At 39.5% G+C, this 15,674-nt stretch overlaps 1 protein-coding gene across 1 annotated transcript; it reads left to right on the forward strand.

Moving 5' to 3' along the window:
* Nucleotides 1-294: 294 nt before the first annotated feature.
* sting1 (stimulator of interferon response cGAMP interactor 1) lies at nt 295-11,034 on the forward strand. Its single transcript, XM_044362793.1, has 7 exons — nt 295-364; nt 2,080-2,306; nt 2,691-2,883; nt 5,523-5,631; nt 5,903-6,147; nt 9,880-10,066; nt 10,496-11,034. The coding sequence occupies exons 2-7, from the start codon at nt 2,080-2,082 to the stop codon at nt 10,774-10,776; spliced, it is 1,242 nt and encodes a 413-aa protein (XP_044218728.1). The 5' UTR covers nt 295-364; the 3' UTR covers nt 10,777-11,034.
* Nucleotides 11,035-15,674: the final 4,640 nt, after the last annotated feature.

The raw sequence follows: 15,674 nt of genomic DNA on the forward strand, positions 1-15,674 counted from the left end.
CAACAGTCTCTTCGTCGGCCTCTTCTAGTGTGAAATAACTAACAACATTTTAACTAGAGGCCCACTGTCACGTGAAAATGTTAAAAATCTGTGCATCATCACAAAATTATTTATAGTTTTAAAGTGAGAACTTCCTGTTTCATAACCTTCAATCTCTTCACCCCTCTCTCTCTCTCTCTCTTTCTCCCCCTCCCTCTCTCAATGTTCCGGGGACTCTGGTACACAAATACACAGGCTTATGTATTGGAAATTGAAACTGAAAGTATTGGATGATGACTGATGGGGCGGAGAGAGAAGGAGAGGGGAGGAAAAAAGAAAAGACAAAGGAAAACGCTCATGTGGATAAAGCAATCAAGCAAGCAAGGTGAGTGCCTGCATACATTTTTCTTCTTATCTAGTAAAATGTAACTTGTATGGAGATAGACCAACTGTCCACTATCAGATTGGACGTTTACTCTTAACAGTGAGAGAAACCACAGATGTTTTCTGATCTCAGTAGGAGAACACAGTATTAACACAAGCTATTGTATTTGAAAATGTTGAGAACAAATTCTAATAGACAATTTTCCAAGCTAGGTGGTGTGTGGTGTAAAAAAAATAACCTTATTATTTGATATGAAACTGTATTATCTATTACAAACATAGTTACTACCAACTAGTATATATATACTATACTGTGCATCTTACTGGAACATTTTCTCTCGTTGCTTCATTGAAATGCGGTTTTACTGGAATGCACCTGGGGTGTGTGTAACTTGTGAAAATGCATTTCTCACCACACCACTGCCAGATATGTCACAGCATCTGTGTATCTATTAACAGGTGATGGAAAAACACACACTGTCACATGACTGGCCACACATGCAACATGCTCATCGAAAATCTGAGTTTAAGTGTATGATTTGTGACTAGTTTGGAAGCCACACTTGTGTGCAACTGACACAAGTGTGGTGTGGAAATTTGAAGCCTCCAGTGCAGAAACACTGAGAGTGGACTTTACAGTGAAGCAGAGACATCTTGTGTCCAGAAGTTAAGCTTTTAAAATGAACAATATTTATATATTCATAGATTCTGGATTTTTAATAAGGTAGAAGGAGAAGATGTCATTTCAAAAATTTATAATTGGGTAATTGAACTTTGCTAACATTTTGCAATACAGCCTGTGTCTTAGAGAGTAACTTCCCTTCATTTTCCATGTAATTTCTTAGAACTTCTGGTGTAATATCTTCGTATGAATCAGTACACATATATATGGATTTAGTGCAATAAAATCAAATGTTTTTTATGACATGTTCAATAATGTTTTCTCACTATCTGTTCAAAATGTTAGTCAGGTCTGTTGTAAATGACACGTTTTAGTTTTAATTTATGACATGAAAGGTAATAAAACCTACAGCATGTGTCCCTTTTCATAAAATCAGATGGTCAAAGGTCTTGTAATGCTTGATAGTGTTCATTGTGATTGTTTATTTTTACTGGGTAAAGAACTGTCTACATACCTTATTATTGTGTAATTAAAGACATACTAAACTGTATATTATTACATTACTGTATTGTTATGACAGTACAAGCCTTCCATAGCTGTGCACTTGAGAGAGGTAAGTTTGTTTTCAGCATGCCTGCTAGGAGCTAATATTCAAAAGTATAAACAAATTTCTCAACTTGTCCTTTTTCAAGTTCATACAATGAAGTAGAGAACAAGGAAATTACACTGTAAGTTCAGAGAAGTTACATGGAAAGTGACAGGAAGTTTCACTCTAAAACACAGGCTGTGTAATAAAGTGTTACCAAACTTTTTTTTTTTTATCAGACACACATTATTATTCAAAGCAGAGTATTTTTATATGTCTTAAAACATGTCTGGGGGTGGTCTTTAAACAGTGGTCTTTATGTAATATTTTGTTTTTGTTAGGGGAACGTTGAATGTCCAAGGTGTTTACAGTCAACACAGCCATATTTCTCACTCAACTACCACATAAAACTTGGTTCAAATGGTTTTGAAATGTTTCGTGCGTGAGCTGGCTGCGCACACTGAATGATAAAAGCGCTCCCTGACACCGGGTGACTGCTCCCTCACAGATGCAGTGCCTCCGAGATCAGGATGCTCTCATCCCTCAGCCCCGTGGGGATGTGCCTAAGGTGTGTGCTGCGGCGCTGGCTGCCATAACAATAGGAGGCATCATGGTTTTGTCCCCTGAAAGGTTATTTGGCTGGGTTGCCATGGTAACACTCATCCTAACCCTTGGCCCTCTGATGCACGGAGTCTGTCTGATGGCAGAGGAGATACTGCACCATGCAAACACTAGGTGAGAGAGAGAGGTGTGCTCGTGTTTGAGAATGCCTTTCCTTTAATATGTGCAAGGTGTGTCAATTTTACTTATAAACACATGGGACACATTTGTGGTACACATGGGGATGTTTGTGTGGTACACAGTGGTATAATTGGTGCTTCTTTTGCTAAATTAAGCCCACATTTCGGTTTCATAAAACATGTGACATGCCCGCCCCTTTTCTGGCATCACTGTGTGTACAAACTTTCTCATTCGCTTCACTGAAATCAACACTTATAAGACTTTACATGGCATGGTTTCATCTACGTTAAAGTGCTGAACATCCACCAGCACAGTGCCACAGCGTCGACATGGTTACAGGGACAACAACACATTTCTCCTCTCTGTTTTTCTTTCCAGGTATCAAGGCAGAGCGCTGTGGAGCCAGGTGCTGACAGCCTGTGGTTTGGGGGGGAAGACCCTGCTGGTTGCAGGGCTGGCAGTACTTCTGCTCTACCTGGGTGGAGATCCTCTCCCACACAAAGGCCAAAGCTGGAAACTCCTCTTCTTAGCCTCTGGTCTTTACGCACTGTTGAAAAGCCTGGGCGTCCTGGTGAGATCCAGACCTGACACAAAAACATCAGCATCTTTGTTTTTCTGGGGTCTCTCTGTCTTTCTTTTTCTCTGCCGTAATCATAAATGTTGGTCTCTGAATATGAGAATCTTATTCTGTATTAAAGGACTCTGCCAGTGTTCAAGCATGTTACCAAACCAGGTAGGAGTGGGCATTAGCATTTGCAGTATCTCAACTTTGTTTACACTTTAACAGCTACTGGAAACCAATTTTATGATTAATTTAGAAATACTTAATTTATCTCACAAGTTTCTGCCTCACTGCCTGTCACTGGCCCAGAAAAATGGCTCTGATGTGGCTATGAGTCTTTGAAAAAAAAAACAAATCAAAGAGAGTTCTGACAAGGTGAATGTTCAATGCTGTCACACAAAGTCAGAAATGAGACCAGTGTTTGTACAACAGCCTGATCTCAGATGTCGTTCTCAGACTGAGCTTCACTGAGGACGTCCGTCGTGTCATTTATCAATGCTGAAAGTTGGCTGAGCGTTCCTTCATTAAATGACGTCTGATATACATTTACTGACATGATTCTCTAACTAGACCTTAACCAACCTCACGAGCAAAGAGCAACTCTTATCTTCAATCTAGTTTCACTCTTTCACGCTTTTCCACACATGTATCGTGTTTTAGTTTAAAAGAAAATAGTTTCATTATGTGTGTGACTGTAAGAGCCAGAACCACCTCCCTCTTTACATGCACCCACGCACTCATACAGCCCTCCAGGGCAAGCTAGCTAACGACAGCCAGCAACATGTTGTCAGTTTACAACACTCATTTGATGTTAAATAGTGAAACAAGCAACCTTTTAGTCTACTTTGAGTCTACATTACACCATAAGTTCTAAGAAATGACATGGTAAACGAAGGGAAGTTACTCTCTAAAACACAGGCTGTATTACAAAATGTTACCAAATAGTGAAACAAGCAACCTTTTAGTCTACTTTGAGTCTAATTTAGGAGATTAGGAAATTTGATACTTTAAAACAATGTCTTTAGAGGTTTAAGGTGTATGTTTTTTTTTGTCCTGGACAACTGGCATAACTGGGCAGAGGGAATATATCTTTTTCTTCACAATCCTGGTTCATTTAGATAATTTAGAGTTCTTCACTGAGATCAGACCTGCCTCCACACCCGTAACTGCCATGTCAATCTATTCCAGCTTTTATCTATTCAGAAGGGTTGCACTTCATATACTTGATGAAAACTAGCTCTTGTTCCTTTACAATATAAATGCTATTCAAAGTCAAGTCCAAAACCAATGTAGGGTTTCAGTATAGCAGAGAGAGAGCTGTTTTTCTTCTTTATCTTTATATACCCATGCGACATGAGCTGATCATCCCAATTAGGGGAACAGAAAACTCTTATATGGACATGAAACTTATGGAAAATCCCAGAACGTGCTGTAAGTTAACTCATATACACACACAGGACAGTCTATAATGCAACACACACAAACACAAAGCAATGCTATGACCTTGATTCTAAACAGGCTGTAACTGGTTTAAACATTTACTCAAATAAACATACCTGTAAGGCCTAAAACACGGTTAGTAAAGTTCAACAAAATCATTCGGATGATACAACAGGTATTATAGTTTACTAAAACTACACTAAAAACTAAGTGTGAAAAAACATTTTATTTCACTGAAACAAGAATAATACTAATGACTAAATGCAAAACCAATAACTCATAAATAATAAATACATTTAGTCAGGACTTTTAATAAGCCCCTGGACTAGAGGGGTGCCCTCCTTAACAAAATGCGCTTATCGCAAATGAATGTAATGTAATATAGAAAGATAATTGTCATTGTTACAGCTCAGAGCACCGTGGTACATTTACATTTACATTTTTCATTTAGCAGATGCTTTTATCCAAAGTGATGCACATCTGAGACTGATACAATACGCAGGGATCTAGTCAGGAGACAACAACATACGTAAGTGCCATAAAGCTTAAGTTTGAGTCCGATAGGACGTAGATGCCAACAGGCAGTGCACCAAGGAAATGCACAGATTGCATAGGAGCAAGTTTTTTCTTTTTGTTTTTTTAAGTATAGTCTTTTTGTTTTTTCTCCACCTACAGTCCATCAAGTGCAGAGGTGTTCGTGAAAGAGCTGGGTCTTTAGTCTTTTCTTAAAGATTGAGAGGGACTCTGCAGATCGAACAGAGTTTGGTACATGTGAAAAATAGTTTGGTTTTAACATAAAAGGATTATACTTCAGACAGAAAGGTTCCTATATAAGATACTCCTTGAAGCATGAGTTGATTGTAATTGATATGACATTTCTGGAGTAAAAATAGGCGGAAAATATGCCTTCGCCAGCAAGAATGACCAAGTGCTCATACTGCCCTCAAAGACTTGATGTATAATTTTGAACAAAGCTCAGTGTTCCCTCAGACTCCTTATAGAAACTGGCAGCATTATAGATTCAAATCCAGCTCAAGCTTGGGTGTAGCTGTCTCTGTCCTCTGCTTTTGTACTGAGTTATATAAAAATATAGTTGTCCTACGTAGGAAAGGGCAGCTTGGGTACAGGGATGCCCTTTTCTGTTCCAGAAATCCAAAAGGTGAGGTGTTGTGACATCCTCCCTGGCTGTTTCTGTGGTCGGTGTGCAGGGTCCGTCGGATGTGGAGGTGTCAGACATCTGCGAGGGGAGGAAGATGAACGTGGCCCATGGCCTGGCCTGGTCCTTCTACCTGGGCTACCTGCGTCTGGTGCTGCCACGTCAGTAACATTAAAGCACACACAAACACACACACCATGCCCATTTGATTCCTGTTCTTTCAAATTCTGCAGTGATCATTTGAATACCAGTTTGTGGACTTTACCTGTATTATGTTAACAATTTAGTTGGTTATACAGTAGCTGCCCGTTTTCAGACAACCTCTTTTGTTCCAACACCCTAACCAGTATAATCCTACAGGAATGAATACATGTGAATAAACAGATATGAGTGAATCTGTGAGTGAGTGTGTGTTTGTGTGTGTCCACTCAGGGTTGGAGGACTCCATCACAGCATTTCAGGCCACACACCAGGCCAGCTGTCCCTACTGGGGTCGTGGCTCCAGGAAGCTTCTCATCCTCATACCTCTAAACGCCAACATCTCTCACAAGCTGGAAGACGAGGACGACAACATTCATTTCTATGACAACCTCCCTAACAACGAAATAGACAGGGCAGGGGTGCGGGGACGGGTCTACAAGCACAGTGTCTACAGAGTAGTGGATGAGCATGGGAAGGTTGGTGGGAATGTTTTCCATCAATCCATTTTCTTTAGTCTGTAAACGCTTCACTTATAGAGACTGAGGACAATTTCCCAGGTTTCGTTGTTAAAACTGGGTAGAAACAAAATGAACGTTCTCACTGCTGTTCAAGCAACTACCATGCATTTAGAAATCCCCCGACTTCGGTAGGCAGAGATCTCCAATGTCTGGTATTGTAAGACATCATTTTCTGTGCTTGCAAGGGTCAAGTGTGGCTGAAAAAGAACCAACAGGCATTGAGCAAAAGGCACAGAAACTTCCTAGACAGGTCTTGAGTTCATCACAGACCTGTATACCATTGTTATTTTAAATTAAATATCTGATATTGTATTCCAAAAAAGTGATTACCCATCATACCTTTCACCAGATAATCTGCAATCTGAAGCAGATTACTACACAAATGTCTCTCAGATGCAGCGTAAACTATTCAGTCAGTATTAAATAAGGTAAGAAGAGAAGCTGCAGTTTGAATGCCACTGAGCTGCTTGTGCTGTAATTCAAGTCAGTGTCGGTTTTCTTATTGCCAGTGTGGGTTGAAAGACTCAGTGTGCTCATGTTTTCTCCTTTGATCAGATTTGTAAAGACTGCACAGCTTAAATGCGAGAGAGAGAAAGAGAGAGAGAGTCAGAGTAAAGTAACTTAAGGGGCTCTTTCAGTATATTTTTTTCAACATTTCAAGATGTCAATGTGCTCTATATTCAAGGTGTTTGATGTCACAAATCTAAGAATGATTGTACTCAAAACCACCTCTGTAGTCTAGTCGAGGGAAAGAAAGTTTGCAGCTTCATGTAGGCAGCCTGAGTTTCATGTGAGACCAAAATAGCCACCAATTATTTCAAAGTGATTACCAAACTTATGTTCTGGCTGTATTCTACAGTTGCAGTCAATACACAGGAAAGATGACTTTTTGACCTCCCATCATGCCTCTTTGAGTGACATTAGAACAATGTCTCACTAAAATAAGATAAAGACTACTGGTGGAGAGTAGCATTAACTCAAGTACTGTACTTGTACTTAACTTTAGTATTTCCTTTTCATGCTACTTTATATTTAGAGCCCGAGCACTGACAGTGCGAAGGCCCTATTGTAACTCAAGGAGTTTTTCTCTATTATTATTTTTTTTCTGAAACAAATGCATTTTTGAGGGCCTAAACGTGCACGAAAAGTTGTTTAACTTTGCACATACATCAAGAGTGGCGAAAAATTTGATATCTTATGGGTCTCGCAAAAAGGCGGGGCAAAATGGCTCTAGAAAATTTGGAAAATTGAGCCCCTCAACACGGATTGTCGTAGAAGAACAAAATTCGTTATGCTTATGTATCATGACCAGACGCATCAAAAAGTGTCTTGAACTAGAGATTTGACCTCAGCAACTTCAAATTCAGTCAGTGTCATCTACAGACCTTGGAGATGAAAAGTTATCAAAACGGTGAGTTTTCGACATTGCGAAGGGGGTGTGGCCGGGGGTAGAATTTCGATCCTTCGCCATGAAAAGTGAAACAGCCATAACTCCGACATACATGATCCGAAGAGATCCAAACCTTTTGTTCTTGTAAAGAGTCCAACCCTGAACACATCCATGTGTCAATACTGAATCTGAGTCATAGCGCCACCTACTGGCAACAGGAAGTAACATGTTTTACGCTTTGACGCCCTGTGGGTAGCACGGCGATTGGATTTACCTCAACTTTACTCAGAATAGTCTCAAGACGTTTGAGTTTGTATATTCTGAAGTTGGTGACTTTTTGTTGAAAGGTGTTGCCATGACGACACGGCAAATTTCGATGTCTCGCCATGAAATTTCAAAGCCCTATAACTTGACTCCACATGGTCTGATCTTTTCCAAATTTCATATGCTTGTTAAGAGTCCCGGTCTGAAGACATGTAAAGGCCCATATTTAATGACAGTCATAGCGCCACCTACTGGCAACAGGAAGTTTTAAGCGCCACTCTTTTGCAAACTACTCCTAGCAGGTTAGTCAGAAACACATAAAATTTGGGAAGCCAAGGTGTAAAACCTTGATGATGATAACTCCTGAAGCCTTTGAGTTTTCATCAAAAGCCGTTGCCATGGCAACACATTGTTCACCACAAAATACAAAGCTGTTTTTAAGGGCCAAGACATGCTTGAAAACTCACAAAACTTTGCACACACGTGGCAGGTCTTACAGTCTATGATATTGTATCGGTGGCTGGCATAAGTGTGGCAGAATGGCTCTACAGCGCCACCTACAATATTTCAACAAAGCAGCCCCCGCGCCACGTTAAACCTATATGTATGAAAATCAGTACACACATGTATCATGCCAGGGCACACAAAAAAATCTCTTGGACCCATAGCTGAAACCCAACAGAAAGTCAGCCATTTTGAATTTAGTTGTCAATTTTGGCGATTTCGCATGTCTTACACTTTTAACGAACTCCTCCTACAGAATTCATCATAACGACTTCAAAATTAGTGTGTGTCATCTAGACTAGTTTGTGATCAAAGGTTATGAAAAGATTTAGTTATCGTTGAAGCATGTGGCTGTGGCGTGGCGTTGAGTTTTGATGTTTTGCCATTCTAGAGGAAATTGCAAAACTTTAGTGTAAATGCTCCAATCTGCCCCAAACTTTACATGTTTGATAAGAGACTGAAAATGTCTACAAGACAATATTCAATCAGTAATGCAAACTGGCTCCATAGCGCCCCCTATGAAATTTCAAGGAAGCAGCCCCGGCAGCAGGCAAAATAGTGGACTAAGGAAGTGAAGTTTATCTTCTTGCACTGTCTGAAAACAGCCCGGGTCTGAACACATCTACATGCGAGTAACAGAAGCCCTTCGACTGCGCCACGCGGCGGCGTACGCAAGGGTGCAAGGGCCCGATCAGCACTGCTTGCAGCTTTAATTCTATTTGTTTCTACTTGTGAATTGTAATTCATGACAGCTATGATTACTTTACAGATGAAGATTTTACATACAAAACATGAGACAATCTTATAAATTAGCTGCAACTGATGATTATTTTCATTGTTGGTAAAGTTGGTAAAGTGATAAATGTCCATCAGTGTCCCAGAGTCTCAGGTCTAAGTTAAAATGAGCTTACTTTTTATACTTTATAAGTCAGAATGCCAATGATAATACTTACATACCTTTACTTACTGTGAAAGCAGGACTTGTATTGCTACTTTTACTTAAGTAAAACATTAAAGCACGTCTTCCACCACTGAACCTTATTCAAATTGATAGCTTTATTGGTATATTTATTACAATTAATTTTCATTCAAACGTTATCTGAAAAGGATTTTGTTCTCTTGTTTAAAATATATTTTGAGACTATAAAAGAAACTGAAACTTGTGACGGCTTTTCATAACAGATGTCTTGTGATGTGGGACATAAATAAACAATGTACGAGCCAAACAGACTTATCTATGAAAATATAGCTGAAAGGCATAAATAACTTAATAAATATGTTATTAGCAGACCTAGAGAAGTGACCATATTCACAGTCCAGTACATTACCTTCAGCACCTTCCATAGCATAGCATTAGTACCACCTCCTGGTTAAACCTGAGAATTCACTAGTTTAGTAAAGCACAGTGACAGCACCATCTACCTGTAAAACATGGTAATCATATGTGGAGCTACAGTATTACTAGATTTTAAAAGATTATTTGTCCAGGAAATGCATTCATCTCATCTTTTTGTGTCTTTTTTTGTAACCAGGCCCATGAGTGTGTGGTGGAATATGCAACGCCACTGCTGACGCTCTACAAGATGTCCCAGGAGAGCAGCGCTGGTTTCGGGGAGGCCATGCGCAGGCAGCAGGTCCTGCTCTTCTACAGGACCCTGCAGGAAATACTGGATCACTCGCTGGAGTGTCGCAACCGCTTCAAACTCATCCTTCTCAATGGTAGGAGGACAGCCAATTGTGTGTGTGTGCCTGAGTTAAATGTGTAACCATGAGACAGACTGCTTTTAGGGGGATTTCAGCTTTTAGCTTATCCACTTTCCCACAAGGACTGACAATCAGGATTAGTGTATTTATGGATTCTTTTGCAATTTATGTGTTTTTAAAAAGGTTATGTTGATAGAACCCTTAAGCTGCGCAGTGTGCAGCTGAAATGAAGGATGATCTTAGGCCTAATGCGAACTTTTTATCTTTGTATTGGCAGTGACAAACCCAGTATCACTGCATAAATGTTCCACCTTATATTATTATTAACAAAGATAACCTTTTGAACAAGTGAGTATATTGCATAGGTCAACCGTTCAGAAAACTAACATGAAAAGGGATAGAAGTCATGTTTTCTTCTTCTTCTTCTTCTTCTTCTTCTCCTAGATGAGCATGTGGACGACCCTCACTTCCTGTCCAAAGCCATCCTCAGACACTTGGAGCAGCAGGAGAAAGAGGAGTTCTGCCTCACTCCACCACCTCACCAGGAGACGGCGCACCCGTGTGCCGATACTTCAATTGCACAGCCAAATGGCCTGCCCATAAACCGTGACTGGCACCGCCCCGAGCCAATGAGCAGGGAGCCCACGCTCATGTTCAGCCTGGAGCAACCTCTGCCTCTCAGGGAACCTGTTGAGAATACTGACCATTATCAAGGAAGAACATAACCTTAAACACACCACAGGGAAAAAACATAAATACACACACACACACACAGAGACACCTCATCAGTTCCTGTCCTGTCATACTGTAGTCATGTTATATACCAACCTGACATTAGAGATTAAAAATATTGTATACTCTCTGAAATTTTCTGACATTTGAACTTCTTTAAGGTTTTATATATGGACCCTAAATGAGTTCAAATCAACTGGTGTCTGGTACCCCCAAATGTGAAATACTAAATAAATGTTAACATTTACTATGAATGTGTGTTTTCTTTGACCTTTCCTATAATTAAATCATCAATTAAACCGCAACAGCAAAGACATTCAAACTGTTAGAGGCAGTGGAAAAACCCTGGACCTTTCCATCTGAGGGTTAATGTATATAGTTAAATGAGTCTGGAGAAGAACAAAGGTTGTATGATGTCCTGTAGTGCTCTTTTGGCTAGCTCATTGAATAGTCTCAGCCTCATTTTACAGCATTTAAGGCTCTCTGCAGGATTTTTTTAAATGTCTTTTTTTATTTGGGATTTTTAAAATGCTCAAATTTTGTCCTCCTAAATGAAAAACCGAGAGTATAAGGACATGAGATGAGGGGAAACGGGAAAAAGTACAAAGGCTGCAGGCAGGAGAACTCAGATAAAGACATGGTGTTTGCTGGGAGAGGGGGGAGGAAGAGAAGGATGTACAAGAGTGCATTTTATGACTGTATAAACAAAAGAATCAGTCACAAGACACCTGACACCACGCCTGTTTATCTGCTTCTCACACGCACACGCACACACACACACACACACACACACACACACACACACACACACACACACACACACACAGACACAGACACACACAGCCCTAGGTCACTTTTGGGGACATTACATAGACTTACCCTAACCCTAACCTTAACCGCTGACCCAAAAATCAGCTTTTCCCCACTCGGGGACATGGCCTTTGTCCCCAATTTGGACAAGCTGTCTCCAAGAAACTGGTCTTAAGTCTGAAATTTGTCCCCACAAGTAGCCTATCACAGACACACGCACACACACCCCCTGACTGGGAGTGCAGCCACTGAAACTGCTCTGCTTTGTTGCATCAGATATGTTTACAAGCCGTCAGTCTTCTTGACAAGGTTGAGGTGAGAAGAAGGACAGCGTGATCTGATCCAAACTACCCTGCATTTGAATTCTGCTTATTTTAATGGTTTATAACGTGTGCAAATGTAGCATGTAAATTAAAAAACAAAACTGAAACCAAACAATGGAGCATTGTTTCAACCTCAACTGCACTGTGCATGAAGAGCACTTACTCAGACACCAGCCGATAGGTAGTCTCTATAGGCTTTGGGAATTCAATAGGCTACAGTTCACTTGTCTTGACTCAGGAGCTGTGATAATCCACACACACTTACTTTGTACTGTACAATCTGGTAGCCTAGGTCACCAGTCTAACACCTCTGATAACACAAATCTGAACAGATGAAGTAAACAAAAGAAGCTTTCTCCTCCAGCAGCAGTTTTCATATTGATTTTAAAAGTCTTTGACTTGTTTTTGAAGTTTCATAGTCTTGCACCGAACAATTTGTCAGACATGCTGGAAATGTATGAGCCAGGACAGCCCGTCAGGTCCTTTGGCACAAGTCTTTTGTACTGTATTCATATTTTAAAATATTTTTATTTCCTCTTATCTATTTTATTTTATCTGTTGTCTGTTTGACTGTTTTTAATGTATTCTATTGCTTTTATCATTTCTATCTTGTGTGCATTAGTATGAAATTGTTTTACTTGTCAGTCATCTGTAAAGCACTTTGAATTGCACTAACCTGTATGAAAGGTGCTATACAAATAAAGTTTGACTAATTTATTGGAGTGGTCAGCGGCACCTATCAGCTATTACTGGTCAGTTCCGGTGGTAGTAAATTCTATGTAAAGGATTATGTAGTGCCAGCTGTAAAGACCATTAAACAATATTGGATTGTGTTTAAGTTATATTGGAGCCTGCAATATAGAAAATGATGTGTACATCATATCAGTATATACATTATTAGTCAGTTATGTTCAATGAATAAACACATAATGAACTAACAGCAATTTTCATAAAAAAATTCACTGAGTAATTTATCAACTAAAAACATCAAACATTTGCTTTGACTTCTTCTCAAAAGGGAAAAATTTGCTTTCTTGTCTCCATTTCATATTGTTGTAAACTAAGAACCACTATGTTTTTTGTTTGTTTGTTTTTCTTACTGATACTGATATGAGATTGTTTGTGTTTTTTTGATCACGTTGCTTCTCTGTTATTTATCAAGAACACACCCAGCTGCAGGCACGTGAGTTTTAATCGTGGCCACGGTGATGGATGACTACCAGAGACAGGTCTGACCTGTTCTCTAACAAACACCACACATCCCTGACAGCTGACATCAGCTGACACACTGATGTTGACAGATGGATAACACTGACAGGATTGTAACTGAGTTTATACACAGCAGGACGCTGGTTGTTTACTTGAGTAGATGTCGGGACACTGAATATCAGTCATCTGAACTAGAAAATGATGCGTTTGTTAACACCAGAGCAGTCAAGGGTTTATTACAAACATTTCTGATTAGTAGTCAGACCCTAAGAATCCCACATTATAAAGAAATTTAGGTTTGGAAGTTGGAAGTTTTGCAAAAACACTTTTGAAGTCAACAGACCTTCAGATTTTTTATTCAAGACATAACTTAAAATGCTATTTTCATTGTGGATTGACAAATTAAATATTTATCTGTACTGTGCAATATTTCCTCCATTTGACTCTGTATTTGCAAGACTGCAAATGGATTGCAACACTGTGTGTGAAATACTGTCTTAAAGCCAAGACAAACTAACATAACAGCTGGCGATATTGCTTAGATAAGGTGAACACATAGTCTCACCACACGCTGTAGTTCCCCTGCCGTTCCACAGAAAGACACTTCCTCCCTAGTGGTAAGGCTTTTTTGACGACAGCATCTTATCTGAATGTGATTGGTTAGCAGCGGTGATGTCACAGCAGGGAGATTTCCCGAGAGGGTGACTCAGGTGTGAGAGGTTAACCTGCACAATAGCTACCTTCCTCTTCAGTGTCTGGTGTCATGTCACGCCAGAGGGCTAGACTGTCAGCTAACAGTCTTACTAGCAGTAAAGGTTCATTTGTGTGTGTTTTTATGTGTGTGAACTGGGCTCCACAGATACCAAAAGATCCTACATGTGGTCCAGAGATTGTTTAATTTCACTATTAACTGTAGAATAAATGTCCCAGATGGAGTTTTATGTTTTCTAGATGTCAGCAGGGACAAAGCTACAAAGTCTCTTAAAAGTTTATGACAAAATCTTTAAATCAGTTTTAAAACTGACCAGTGCGATGGATTACATCTCCATGATCCATGCACAAGAAGTACTCTGAGTTGTTTGTGAATAAGTATTTCTTATTAATACATTTTTCAAAACAAGCTGTGAATCTAATTTAAGAGAATGTTTCATGTGGTGGTTACATAAATCTTAAGCAGTGGATGGAGAAGGTACTTCTCTTCACCAGGTGTGTGTGCGTGTGTGTTTACGTGCCGTGAGTCAGACCGTGTTACTCACCTGTGAGTAAGGCAGGGCTCATGCCACTATGTCTGGACCTGATGTGCTCATACAAACACATGCGCACGCTCACAGCCTCCCAGGAATCATGTGTGCATACACTGTAAGCAGAAATGAAAGTAGGAACTTACCATGAAATTACATGAGGGATAATTTAGGTGTTTTTTACAATCCAACCAGGAAGGTAATTTGATAGACTGGTACATTCTGTCTCAATAAAATACTTGGCAATGTCTGATGTCCCTATAATAAAAAGCAGGTTTTTACTTGACTCGTCAAAGAAAATATATTTCACTTTGAATGCTATAAATCCTTAACAACTATTTATGTTCTTGGATAAAATATCATGGGAATACTTGTGTCATGGGAATTGATCAAAATCTGCACTAGTTAATCAAATACAAACATAATTATTGTACATAAAAATGATTCATTGTTCCTGCCATCTGTGGACGACTGCCTACAGCTTCAATATTATTCTATTCTGGATTCTGGAGAAATCATTTTATAGAGGCAGCAGGCCTATTTTAGATGTAATGTACTGTTGACTTAATTCAATTCAGAACAGTGAAGCAAACCCAAAAGCAGAGACATTACTACCTGCCACAACTTAGGAAATTAAGAGTGCAATATTTTGTAGTTCCTTCAAGAGTTCAGGAGATAATTTGTAATTCAGCAATTGAAGCACAATAACAGGAGTCCTGCATGCTTGCCTGGTTGTCAGGGAGTTTGGTTTGTGTTTTGGAGGACAGTAGAGGAACCTCTCCCTCTTGTTGCCATCGGGGCTTTTCTCAAATTAAAGAAATCAGGTGGGGCACCTCTGACTGTCCCTCTGTCTGGGTTTTTTTCCATGAAGGCCCCAAGACTGGACAACACCCTGTCTGTCTGTCTGTCTTAAAAGTGCAAGTAAATTAAAAAAACACCTCAGTTTACTGTCTAAAGAAACATCTACAGTAGAGGTAACTGTAAACTCGATCATTTCTAGTGTTTAAACTTACTTTTCATTCCATTTGTGTTCTGACTTGTTGTTGCATTGACCTAATTTTCCCACTAAAATATGCTCAATTAAATTAATAACAGAATAGATTATGTTTTATCTTAATTTTGTTTTTCACCTTACATGTACTTTATGTGATCATATAAAGCATATGCATTATTACTACATTTTTTATTATTATCACAACTAGCCATAGTAGTAGCCTGTAGTTTGTAGGACATTGAACCTCTGAAGGGTGTCTGTGGTCATTTACTTCTCTTTTGACTGAATAGACCTCATTGTGACGTATCGTATTT

The sequence above is a fragment of the Thunnus albacares genome, chromosome 10, assembly GCF_914725855.1.
Source record: "Thunnus albacares chromosome 10, fThuAlb1.1, whole genome shotgun sequence".
Lineage (NCBI taxonomy): Eukaryota > Metazoa > Chordata > Actinopteri > Scombriformes > Scombridae > Thunnus > Thunnus albacares.